Below are 12,784 nucleotides of genomic sequence, written 5' to 3' on the forward strand. Positions count from 1 at the left end.
ATGTACCACGTACCTAGCTAGTACGTACCTTAGGTAATCAATAGGATGTAATGAAGCCCTCGTTTGAATCAATTAATTGTTTTCTAGAGACATCATGGTAGTTGAATTACACGAAAGGTATAAATTGTAGTGATAAATTCTCCATTCATAACTTAACTTCTCTTGAAGAAATATACCTATGCAATAATGGCCTTGGACTCATGGCTATAGATTTCAATGGGTTTTGGCATGATTACCATCATATGCAAATTGCTACTTCTAATCGATATGCTACTCATTTTTTTTGCTCTTTATGAAGAGGGGACGAGAGAGTTAAGATATACTTCAATATTCGTATATCCAGAACTACTAATCTTCATCGCGTCGCTTGCATCCCGAGAATTCAACCCATGTGCATTCTCGTACGCGTCCGGAATCCCGTCTCCATCCGTGTCCGTAGGCGCGTTTCCTTTCGAGTTATCTAAAGAGCCCGCGTTCTCTGCGCTAATCAGCTCGCCCTTCTTTCCAAAGCTCTGCACTTCCGTTACGAGACCTTTGTCGATTTCATCGCGTCCAGGGAAATTAGCACCGACGTTGCTGAGGACGTAGGTCAGCGCATCGGGCGCCGCCATTAGACGTTTTGGGCCTGGATAGTCGAACTGCGTCTTCTGGATATCCATGTCGCTGTAACAGCTGGTCTGGACGCAGAGGGGAGACCCATTGAGCGTCCCGTCTTTATTGCTGTCGTAGTAATTCTCCGATACATCTAGGTAACAAGGTGAGCATTTACTTGGAAGCATGGTATTAGTTAGCACACTTACAACCGTGGAAATTAGCATTTCCTCGCGTGAATGCGGTTACGCTCGTGCTGGGCCCAGAGATAAAATAGTTGTTGATGATGTTGGCATAGCTCTGACCGTCACTGTCGCCAGCGATGTAAGCACCACCCCCTCCCCAGTTGTAAATGACCTGATGAGTTGTTTAGTATCCACTTGTGTGTCTATCTAGTACCCAATGGCACATTTGGTAAAACTTACATTGTTCTGAAAGTCGTTCATACCCTTGACCTTGGGGTTTCTCGTCTTGTTGTCGATGTACAGGTTCCTGAAGAGACTAATACCAAAGTCCGACTGCATCAGTCCACCGCATGAGTGGGTCTGCAGGCCCTGGCCGATGATCGTGTTCTGTACCGTTACGTTGTGAACGGCTCCGTTGATAGAAAAAGTCTCGTCTCGACCCCAGGTGGCCGACACATGGTCGAAGATCATGTTACTGCCATCAGCAATAGTAATCCCGTCTGTTGGTAAGTTTTAGTACATGATCTGATTCTGAACTATCTTTATAGGATGGAAGAGCACCTTTGCCAGAATCACCGCTTTTACCCATACGAAATCGGATATAACGCACGATGGCGTCGTTAGCATTGGAGAACGATAGGCCATTGCCATAGATTGTGATCCCCTTATAGAACTATTAGCACACGGGATGAAACATACTCTACACATCCTTAGCAGATATATATTCCAAGGACCTACATTGCCTGGAGCTGTCTGACCAGCAATATAAATATTCTTCGAAACTACAACCCGCTTAGTGATTTTAATGGTTCCGCCAACGTCGAAGACGACAATGCGATTTGACTTCGACACAGCGTCACGGAAGGATCCTTCCCCAGAGTCGCTAATGATCTTGTATGAGAATATTGAATTTATAGATATGCGCAGCTACACTCACTTCAAGTTCGTGACATGGTAAACCGACCCCGTCCTACCACCAACCGCGTTTCGACCAAACCCCTCAGCCCCAGGAAACGCGAGAAGTGCCGAGGCGTTCGGAATGAGGGTAGCTAGGCAGGCTATAGTTAGGAATTTGAAGACGCCCATAGCTGCGAACGAGTATCTCACTGCTTGAGAAGATCACCTTGAGAATACTTACAGCATAGGGGGGGGGGGGGATATTGGGTAGTTAATGTACTTAACCCGATACACCGAGCAGTTATAAATTTCCCGGCCCCTATTAAGGAGACGTGGGGATTAATCCGCCGCCATGGCATATTAGGACGGTGCCGCTGTCAAGATTGGGTAGAACGGCCGGGGTGAGTCGCATGCATTGAGCGGACCCCTGGCTCCGGTGCAGGCTAAACTTGTACACCACTTATACGAGATTGAAGGACGATGCCACCGGAGTTAAATGTGAGAAAACAGCATGTAGCAGCTTAACATGTCTCTAATAAGCCGACTTCTGTTTCGAAGAATCTCCACTTAGGTCATAATATAAATCTACCATTCTCCATACGACCTTTTCATCACGATAGCTAGACTCGTTGAGGCGTCGTAGCTCTCGTTGAAACTAAAGTCATGACAACAATTAACATTCAGGTTAATGAATTAGGGGTCTTTTTTATTATCCTTCTTTTCTATTATTAAGCCGCCCAATATTTATTGTCCACAATGGGTATCTATCATCGTTAAGAAAATGCTCATGAGGTGCGTCCAGATCATCTACCCTGGTATCGAATTGAACATGTCTCCGCGCCAAGCCATGCCGTGCCATAATAACAAAGGAAACCAGCAAAAGTAATTATGTCTTGCGATTGTAAACTAATACCCCTTTACATCTCGTCCTCGAAGAACTTAATCAATGTCCTAGCGCCAGAAACTCCTAGGCCCATGAATGGATAACAGATGTAAACCGGATCGTGCTTCACGCCGAATTTTTCTCTGAATTCGCTCTTTGCTACTAGCTTTAGTTGTTGCGCGACTGTCTTATATGTGCGGCTTAGCAGCTTGGCTTTAATGCCGTTTAGGTTGCTCCCGATGAGAAGCTCATCCATAGCACCAGCACCGAAAGTCACGCTGCTGACCCCTGTAGCTGTTAAACTTTGGATGGCGTGAGAGATGAGCGCCTCGATACTGCCGGATGGCGAGCCGGGGAAGTCAAGCGCAAACTTGATTTGGTATCCGTGCTCGGGGGAGAGGCGGTGCAGGATGACAAGGCCAACGATTTCTCCAGTCTTATCTTCGGCCCATACATAGCGCCGGTGTGCCATCGATATCCAGGGTTGGACTTCGGTAATGTGGACCTGCTTTCGACCTTTGCGGCTCTCCTTCCAGTCGACAATACGCTTGTCGCATTTTTCCCTCACGTCGTCAGGGACCGGCTGACCGAGTACTGTTTCATGTATCTTGATCTCGGCTTTCTGGGCCTGGCGCTCCTTCTTGGTCACGTTGCCTACATTTTCCATATCCACGCGCTCTTCAGCCACGCATGTCAGTGTCCTCCACCCGAGCTTCGCGCCAAGGATATCTTCGACCTGTGCGGAGACCAGGATCCAGATGGGTCGTAGATCCTCGCTTTTCTTCAAATATTTGAGAAAAGAGCTGATGACGATAGGATACTGACGTGAATCGCAAAGTGGGTTGCCCATTATCATTGCGTATCCGTTCTCCTCTGCGTATCCAACGGCTGCTCCGGTATCCACATCCCGCCAGACCTTGTACCTTTCGTCAAGCCAGGAAGTGTTTGTAGCATCACCATAGTTTACGATGAGCTTATCTAAATCAGGTAGATGGACGTGGTCGTGTTCTCCTTCGAACGCATAGCGGATGGTATCGGCCTCGGGGAAAGGGACCTTGCCGTTTTGATCATGCCTCTTTGCAGGAAGGGATTTCGGATCTCTTGGGAATAAGGTGGCATTCCGGACGTCTCCCAAATTCAACATCAAGAATAACACACGCTCGAGACCGATACCACACCCCGCGTGCGGTGGCGCACCCCATTCGAAGGCCTGCATGTACTCTTCCATCCCTTCTGGGTCTACTCCAGCTTTCTTCATTCTCTCGGCCAAGATTCTTGGATTGTTGATTCTTTGACCTCCCGTTGTAATTTCTTGACCACGAAGGAATATATCAAAAGAGTTAGTTACCGTCTCGTCATTCGGATCTAAATGCGTATAGAATGGTCGTGCTGATGCTGGGAATTTGTCGAGAATGAAGTAGTCAGTCCCATATTTCTCTTTGACTAGCTGGCCAAGTCGGATCTCTGCACGAGTCACGAGGTCTTCGTTCTCAGAAGCCGGCTTTCCATCATCATCCGTCCACCCAGATGAATTTAATAATTGAACTCCCTCTTTAAATGAAAGACGAGGTGTCTGTTCCAACCAGACTAGATCTTCATGGGGAAATCTCGTCTTGATATTCTCAAGCTCCTTGCGGTATCGTGAGTAAACACCTTTGAAGATGGCCTTCAACATCTCATCAATTACATCCATCGCTTCGTGATAGTCCTTTTGAATCGTCATTTCCAGATCTAAACCGGTATATTCTGTCAGATGTCGGTGGGTATTGCTGTCTTCAGCTCGGAAAACAGGTCCAATCTCGAAGACACGGCCAAAATCAGCGGAAATTGCCGCCTGCTTCGCCAATTGCGGACTCTGCGCCAAGAATGCGGTTCTTCCAAAATAGTTGACCCTGAAAACTTCCGCACCAGACTCGGTCGCGGCTGGTTGGAGTTTGGGGGTTTGAATCTCAATGAATCCTTGTTCCTCCAGAGAAGATCGGAATATACTACAGATACCTGATCGGATGCGAAAGACGCTCTGCATAACTGGTGTTCGGAGGAAAACTAGTCGGTTCGCAACGCGCACACGATTTGAGACCGCTAACTGCTTCTCATGGGTGTTTTCATTTTCCTCCACCTGCTCCATGTTGTAGACATCAATGGGTATAGGATCCTCCACTGGCACAACGACATGCATGGTGTCAATGAGGATCTCGAGATTGTGTAAACTGCAGGTTTTGATCTGCTCAGGTGGTTCGCGTATAGTACCTCGAATGTGTACTATAGACTCGGTATTAAGATGCTCGGCCCACCGTACGAACTTCTCGGACACAACTCCCTCTCGAACTTGTAGAACACCTTGTACGGTATCGTCCTGTTGGCGTAGCAATATGAAAGCCAATTTCGCACTTACGGATCGCACATGGTGAAGCCGGGCACTGAAGCTGATAGTCTGCCCAATATTGTCGGTCGACAAATGCTCGAGTAGAAAAGAGGGTGGCATGCTCTCTTCGGTGAGTGTGCCATAGCTTGATTGTAACTCTGGTGGTTCACTAGACAATGCTGCCAGCTCTTCCTCCTTACGCTTTTGTTGTAGCGATCGCCGATTTTCTTCTTGTAACTCTTTCTTGGCTCGTTTCTCATACAGGGCTCTTAAGTGCTTCTTATCTGCCTCTTCATCTAATGCCTCTGTGTCACCAAGATGAATTTTGGTGATATGATTCTTGGCCGACGAATGCCCAATAACCCTATTCAGTAAGAGAAGAGGATTCTTCATCCTAATCGAAGGCATATTGATATTACGGTTGGGTATCTCTGTGGGGAAGTTTATAGACGGGGGTATGGAATCAAAAGTTGTCTAGTTTGTGGAGATGTAGCGCTGATTATAAGACAGCGCTTGAAGAAAAAAAAAGAATATATGATGAGGTCAGTGGTACACAGTAAATTGTTAGATCCAACGGAAAATCTGTTGGGTGTGTTACTTAAGAAGCAATGGACTCGCTGGCAGGTTTATAACAAAAATCTTGGCAGAAACCTGGTTGATAGTAGATGATCTATTGCGTCTGGCCTCTAACTTAGGTTTACTTTGTAGATTCTTCTAGGGTTTACTGGATAGAATTTTACATCGACGGCCATGTGAATTAAGGTGTGGGCATGTTATGGCAACTTTTTTTTTTTTTTTTTTTTTTTTTCGCTATAGACGTTATGAAATTCCTAGCTGTCTTTGCCCGACTTTGTATCTGTGACGAAATCAACTACCTCGGAGTCCCCACCCGGAGCAAATAGACCGGTCCTGTAAGGGTAACGATAGCCAATCAAAGTGTGCGCTGCCCTCTACATCCATCTCTATTTGGCGATTTTGCTATTTGTAGGCGCATTAGTGCAGGGGTTGGTGCCAGCGAAGGTGCCATTAGTGATCTAAGTTCGCGGTATTTTTATGGGTCTACGAGAATCATGACATCATGACACCAAACATTCGGATTCGACAATTCGATCACATTCATTTGACTCCGATATTGTCAAATTATTATTGAAACGTCTGGTTAATATTTGTACCGAGGTAGAATTACCGAGCCCTCTATCTTGTGGCGTCCACTACCCAATTTACAGACTTGCCACATAAGCGCCACAGATATGTATAGACTGACAGATCAGGTACCTAAGGTCCGGCAAGGAGCAAGGGACAAGGGTTTAAGTAATGGTCAAGGTCCCAAGTAGCCAACGTCATATTGACAAGACGGTACACTCTAAAATACTGTTACTGTATCATGAATTGCTTATCCTGTTTACGCAATGTGCCCGCCTATCCTGTCTTGTTTATGCAAATCCCGACATATCGTTTCAGATAACTTGCAGCTGAAGACTTCTTATCCATAGCACTCAAATTCCATGTCACATCAAATCTAATGCAATCACTTGTCGGCAATAACACGGCGAATTATCCATCTAACTAACTACCTTCCTTACCTTACTTCTACCAAATTCTTTTTTGTATGACAAACAAATAATTAAATAAATCTAGAAGATTATAAGAAGCATATTACTAAAGTTAGCTCTTACGCGACCTATTCTATACCCTCCAAAATGCAAACGGTTGAAGGGATACCCGTTCCCTCGAGCAGTGACCCAGGAGAAAAATTACCTGAAGTCCCATTGCCTCCCAATAAGAAACCGCGCAAAGCAAAGGATAAGACAGGAGCTCCGCCCTCACGTTTCTCTCTCCGGGTTACCGCCGGCTGGTGGAGGTCTTTACAATGCATTGGAATGAGTTTACACTTCCTCGCTTCTCCGCGACCACCAAATCCAGACTTCATCAAGTCTATTACTTCTACCATATCAACCACGAAAGGCCAATTTAATCTCCAATTTTATGTACCCGAAGGTTACAACAAGGATCCAAAGAGCGAAAAATGGCCAGTCGTTGTAAATTTTCATGGAGGAGGGTTCACGTTGGGTAGCGCATCAGACGATGCAAGATTCGCTCGCTTCGTACTCGAGAAATGTCACGCGGTTTTCGTCTCAGTAGATTACCGATTGGCACCAGAATTCCCATTCCCTACCGCCGTTGATGACGGAGCAGACGCATTATTATATATCATCAATAATGCAACGAGACTTCGGCTTGATAGCAATAGGATAGCAACATCGGGGTTTTCAGCAGGCGGTAACATCGCCCTCACGGCACCGATCCGTTTGTTCGAACATCGAAAAACTGTGGAACTTCCCGAGTATCGTATTCTCGCTGTCGCAACCTGGTATCCAATTACCGACTACACACTGACTCGTGCCGAACGCCGGGCATCTGCACTCCGTCCCGAAGCCACTCTCCCGCCGACCTTGACAAATCTATTCGACGCGTCATATCTATTTCCTCCCGAATTAGACCTTGCTGATCCATGTCTATCACCCTCGAAAGCGTCGGACGAGATGCTGATCGAAGGCCTGCCTCATAACGTAATATTTTATACGTGCGAATGGGACATGCTTTTACACGAAGGTGAAGAGCTTGCTCAGCGACTACAGAAGCCGCCTATCTCGAAAAACGTCTTTTACACTATGATACCTGGCGTAGCACATGGATGGGATAAAGGACCAAACCCAATGAAGCCTCCAGAGAAATCGGAGAAGCTATATGGTGAATGCTGTCGCAAGCTTAAGAACATATTTGAAGAAGATCAGGCGCATTCGATCCTTGGTCTTCCCTTAAAACTACCCCCTTTACTACAACCTAAACCCAAGGATGGGAGTAGCACAAAGTAAAAGAAGCGAACTGTCGAGACTTTACACACCATTTGGGTTTAACGAGCCACTAAGAAGCTGATGGTCAAGTATACTATCAATATTATTGAGAAACGATGCCTAACTCTACTAAACTAAATACCCTACTGTAATGAATCGTCATTCATTATTGTATTCATCATTGTACGCGAAAACTGCCTGCAGGCTACTAATTCTCGTAATATAACAATCCATCTCTATTGTATCTAGTATAACCCTAAAAATATTATAAATTAAAGCGAGCATTTGAATGGCTATCAAATCGATGCATGAAATCATGAAGATGTGCGATGTCAGATCCAAGACAAGATACCTTGAATTTCGTCGTAACGGGCCAAATCCTAAGGGTCTAGATACGTCATCCCGTAGCTTTGGGTGTGGGGCAACGCTAGAGTTTTAAGACTAGCGCTACTTATGTAGCACAGGGGCACACCCGTAAGCTAATAGGTGCTTTTGTTGCATATCTACGCCTATAGATCTTCTCCATAATAGCATGTGTATATTTCTAATCGTATAATCCTGCGGCATTTGCTGACCTACAGTATCCGAATTGTGCATATTATACCAAGTTGCAAGGATTAGAACTAAACCGTTCGGAGTTTATCTTTAGGACTGGTCAGTTAAATGGTCCTAAAGGATTATCCCTGCCCAGAGGCTCAGAATCAACAACGTCATCGCTGTCCTCTGGGCTTTCGTCAGTCTTCCTATGTACCGATTTTTTGAGATCGATCGATAATACAATGTCTACACCCCGACCCCATCAAAATCATGGTGCAATTCAAAATTCTCCAAAAATGGGATCAACAACTTCCCATAGAATTGGGATTTTATTCATTAGTAAATGATCAAATGATTGTGTCGGCTCGACTACAGACATAATAACATAATAACCTAATAACCTAACGACAACCTTTTATCATCGTTTCTCCAGATTTCAGTAACTGATGAGTCGCGATATGGCTAGCAATGACTTGGAAAACGGGAACGCTGATTTAGACCCGCCTCCAGCATTGTCCGGTCCGGACGAACCTCCGGATTCATCCGCTTCATCTGCGACCGCAAGCAAGGATCCAAGCGAGGAGCTACCCGGCCTACCACGACTAAACTATCAGATCTTAGAGCACAAGAAGAAGCTTTTCTTAGTTGGAGGACTTTTGGTTCTCGAAGGAAGCATATTGCCGATTATTCTGTTCTATCCGCTATGGTATTATACGACCCTGAGACATGGCATTCGTAAGTATTTATTTCCCTTATCTCAATATAGTTCTTCTATGAGCGGGACATAATCACGAGCTTACACGTTGAATCAGTTTTCGCAATTATTACTTCATTCTTTGGCATCGTCTCGGGTCTCGAGTTCGCTCATCGTTCATGGCGATTGATTCTAAAAGATGATACGTACCGGCCACTAGACGGCAAGCGCTGGCGCTTTGACTTCACACATACGACACTATCTATAGGCTATACAGTCATGACGGGAATTCTAATCGGCGCATCCATTCCACATGAGCCGTTAGTCCGCCCGTTGGCTATGCCTCTACCCTTATTCTTCATCGAGGTGGGCTCTCTCGCCCTCGCTACAGGTTGGATGGAAGTCATGAATATGCCCACCACGTGCAAGGTCAGCTCGACCCCGAAGGGAGCGCCGATACCACCTGTGCTATTGACATTCATAGAAGATGTCGTAGCCGTTGATGGCGGCGCAGGGAAGACGTATAGACAGAGGATACTGAATAGATATAAAGTCAGTAAACATTTCAGGACGTTGATTAGGGGCCTGAACTGGTTCTGGGGTGTTGGCTCCATGATTGTCGGAGTCGGTTCTTTGGTGGTCGTGTGGACTATCCCCCAGGAAATAGCGTACGGCATAGGTAAATTACGATGTCCTCTAATTCCTCGTAACCCCTTACTAACATGAAGTTCATAGGTTGGGGAGCACCACTAGGTTTTACCATTATTTGGACGTTCATCACGATAATATGGACGCGTAGGAGTCTGAGAGTCGAAAAGAAACGTTGGCTAGATGATTTACGGCGGAGCAAACAAGAGGGTGAAAAGCCGTTGGACTCATGAGGCATAAGCACATAATTAGATTGTACTATTATGATACACGCATGGAATATGGTCACGAACATAGACAACGTAAAGCAACGAAGATATATCCATTAACAAAGCATTTTCAATCCCTATTCAAATATTACAGAGGACTTAATGATGTACTGACATACATAGAGTTTGTGGCAACGGTACTTATCTCGTTCATAGAATGTTTCAATTTAGCAACCGTGAAAAACCATGGCCCAATAATATCAACAAAGGCTGACTCGAGTTCAATTTTCTCGAGATTACCATCTCTACCGTCAAGCGTATCAAGACACTAGGGATCATACATGTAAAGCAGTCATACGAAAAAAGATGATATAAATATAAAATTATTTACGTGTAATATTAACTAATTATAGAATTAAAAATAAATGCAATCCCTCTAAATCCTCGTAAAGGAGCGTGATTCATATGTAAATGCCATCATAAAACGCCAACGCTAATGCATGATCATAAATGAGTGAGTTTTCCGAATCCGTACCGATGTAATAAAAATACCCCCTATTTCCTTTCTTTTCATTTAGCACGTGTAGTCGATGTGGAACCCGTTCTTCTTGTCCTGGTCCATAAAGACGTGGCCGAAGCCCGAGAGGGTGTCGAGGGCGATTCGGATGTAGATTTCCGAGCTGCAGTTGACGGGGCCGATGAAGTGAGGCCAGGCGGTCTTGGACTGCTTGTCCCAGTATGTGAAGTCGCCGTGCACAGGCTTGGCACCCGCCGGCTCGAAGGCGGCTACGCTGGATGAAGAGACGGGCTCGCCGTAAGGGAAGCCGTTCAACTGTAGGACGGAGACGTAGCCGCTGTCTTCGACGGTGAAGTTGCGCTCCGACTCGTCGGCTTGGTCCCAGTTGATATTGCATGTCTTGGCCTCGGACGGGATGCCCCGGAAGACCATCGCCTGTTCCACGGGTGGCTTGTTCTCCCGGGTGGAGACGTTTATGAAAGAAACGGATGGTTCAGAATGGTCAGGGTCTTCCGGGAATAGGTTGTACATAGACGGTTGCCAGACGCTACCCTTGGTGCCGTTCGGGCAAGCAGCAGCGCCGAAAGAAGTGCTGGAGCTGGCAATGGACGTGGTGGTAGTGCTAGGAGAGGCGAGAGAAGTAGTGGCAACTGGGGGAAGAGCGCATGGGTCCTTTTCGAAGCACCCGCGGTATCCATTCGAGCATGAGTAGAAGACCTTGCCCGTGGGGCAGTCCCATTCACCTCGCTTCATGAGGGGAGTCGCCATCGTGACCGCTGCGAGGCAGGCCAAAGAAGCGGCAGTCTTGGCAAATGACGACATCTTTGATATTATTATGAATTAAAAGGAGCTAAATTAGAGCTTGAAAGGTAGGTTTTATAAGCAGTAATGAGCTTCCGAGAGGGGGTGACGAGATTATGAGTAAGGTCGATGGTGAATAGATTATTAAAGATGTAGAATGTGTGGGAGATGGTGATGGTAAGTCATCTTAATTAAAGTGACAACCGATCAGAGATTTATATCTACGAGATCGACAAGCCTCGTCATGTTGGTCCCCGCAGCAAATAAACTTCTACAAGGCTGGGTTGCCGAAGGAGCCATAGTCGGGTCTTGGCTGCTGACCGCAAAGCACGGCTGAGCGCAGGTTGGTGCGAGCTTGCACATCATAACCTGATGATGGGGTCGAGAGGAGACAATAAGATTAGTAGAGATACTAGAGAGATGGGGCTAAGATTACCTCTTACCAACGGATTCTTCTTAGTGGTCACGATAACGATGCCCAGTGGGACTTGAACGTAGGCCCCGGATTCTACGTGGCTGTGCGGATATATCCCCTCAGCTGGGCTTGCAGTTGGCCCGTCGACGTGGCTGCAAACGCCAAGTCCATTATTCTTGGCATAGTCTATTAATAAATTCACCACGTGTGACCTGTTGTTAGCCGTCACCGTAAATATTTTTTTGGACTTGATATTCAATAACGTCCTCTTCTCGTATCCTTCGCAAACGCGCCTCCATAGGCTGACTTGGTATGCCGATAGCCAGGACTTGTTAGGTGAAGTTTAGCTTGATATCACGTTGCGATCTAGGACTTTTAGTAAGCTGTTTTCTCAGAAACCATATACAGCGACAACTAGAGAGTCTTCAAAATAATACAACCTATATTTTAACCTTTACCCGAATCCTCGACGTAGAACTCTCGGAAAACGTGGCTGGGGTGGCTACCAGGGCGTACTTAAGAGTTGTTCGTAGTGTAACACGATGGCTCACTTAGTGAATGTCTTAAAAAATGATTTGTGATAGACCAATAGTCTCGTATGACAGTGTAGTACGAATATGCTACACAAATAGATACGATATTTGTCTGTGCCACCGGGCTGGTAAACATTAAAAAGTTAGTTGGTCCCGAACGTTCGGAAATACGACTACCTACGGTGTTACGGTATTTCTACGCCGAATAGCGTACGTTTCCTGGGCTGGGGTCCCCTGTTGGGAAACAATACTTGAGAAATACACTCTTGTCATCATAATTCTATTATAATTATTTTCCCTTTCATGGCGGTATTCACGTCTTAATTCTTTGAAAATTTTATCTCATAACTATTCTAATTATTGCTTTTCTACTTCCGCTCCACTTAAGCCGACAGTCAATCCCAACAAAGATTCCATACCCAAGAGCAGCGATACTCACTCTCTTCAATACTATGGCTTTCCCCAAACCATTTGTTAATGAAATATAGAAATGATTTAGCAAGCTGGCCTAGTGGTAGCTAAACAACTTAATAGTCTAAGGAGAACTGGGCTCCGCTTGTTGTTGAGGCTTTGAGACCCGGCTGCGAGTCCTTGAGGATATAGGATCGGGGATTTCTTCACCAAGGTCTTCATTGTTGATAGGCCGGTGGTTTC

The 12,784-nt window shown here is 45.7% G+C and overlaps 5 protein-coding genes across 5 annotated transcripts; 2 read left to right on the top strand and 3 right to left on the bottom strand.

Annotated features, from left to right (window-relative positions):
* Positions 1-290: 290 nt before the first annotated feature.
* Positions 291-1,862, bottom strand: GL218_03728 (putative pectate lyase C; the record flags this gene model as incomplete). The annotated part of the gene is made up of 6 exons (XM_033580301.1): positions 291-745; positions 801-948; positions 1,017-1,276; positions 1,338-1,440; positions 1,515-1,659; positions 1,714-1,862. 6 exons carry the CDS (start codon positions 1,860-1,862, stop codon positions 291-293), a joined length of 1,260 nt encoding a protein of 419 aa, XP_033437066.1.
* A 728-nt stretch (positions 1,863-2,590) lies between these two features.
* On the bottom strand, positions 2,591-5,329 carry GL218_03729 (Aspartate-tRNA ligase, cytoplasmic; the record flags this gene model as incomplete). Its single annotated transcript, XM_033580302.1, has 1 exon — positions 2,591-5,329. The coding sequence occupies one exon, from the start codon at positions 5,327-5,329 to the stop codon at positions 2,591-2,593; it is 2,739 nt and encodes a 912-aa protein (XP_033437067.1).
* Positions 5,330-6,621: 1,292 nt separating this feature from the next.
* On the top strand, positions 6,622-7,797 carry GL218_03730 (uncharacterized protein; the record flags this gene model as incomplete). Its single annotated transcript, XM_033580303.1, has 1 exon — positions 6,622-7,797. The coding sequence occupies one exon, from the start codon at positions 6,622-6,624 to the stop codon at positions 7,795-7,797; it is 1,176 nt and encodes a 391-aa protein (XP_033436272.1).
* A 962-nt stretch (positions 7,798-8,759) lies between these two features.
* Positions 8,760-9,888, top strand: GL218_03731 (uncharacterized protein; the record flags this gene model as incomplete). The annotated part of the gene is made up of 3 exons (XM_033580304.1): positions 8,760-9,048; positions 9,126-9,686; positions 9,743-9,888. The coding sequence occupies 3 exons, from the start codon at positions 8,760-8,762 to the stop codon at positions 9,886-9,888; spliced, it is 996 nt and encodes a 331-aa protein (XP_033436271.1).
* Positions 9,889-10,438: 550 nt separating this feature from the next.
* Positions 10,439-11,203, bottom strand: GL218_03732 (uncharacterized protein; the record flags this gene model as incomplete). Its single annotated transcript, XM_033580305.1, has 1 exon — positions 10,439-11,203. The coding sequence occupies one exon, from the start codon at positions 11,201-11,203 to the stop codon at positions 10,439-10,441; it is 765 nt and encodes a 254-aa protein (XP_033436270.1).
* Between the last annotated feature and the right edge of the window lie 1,581 nt (positions 11,204-12,784).

Source organism: Daldinia childiae (genome assembly GCF_008694065.1).
Source record: "Daldinia childiae strain JS-1345 chromosome Unknown Scaffold3, whole genome shotgun sequence".
Lineage (NCBI taxonomy): Eukaryota > Fungi > Ascomycota > Sordariomycetes > Xylariales > Hypoxylaceae > Daldinia > Daldinia childiae.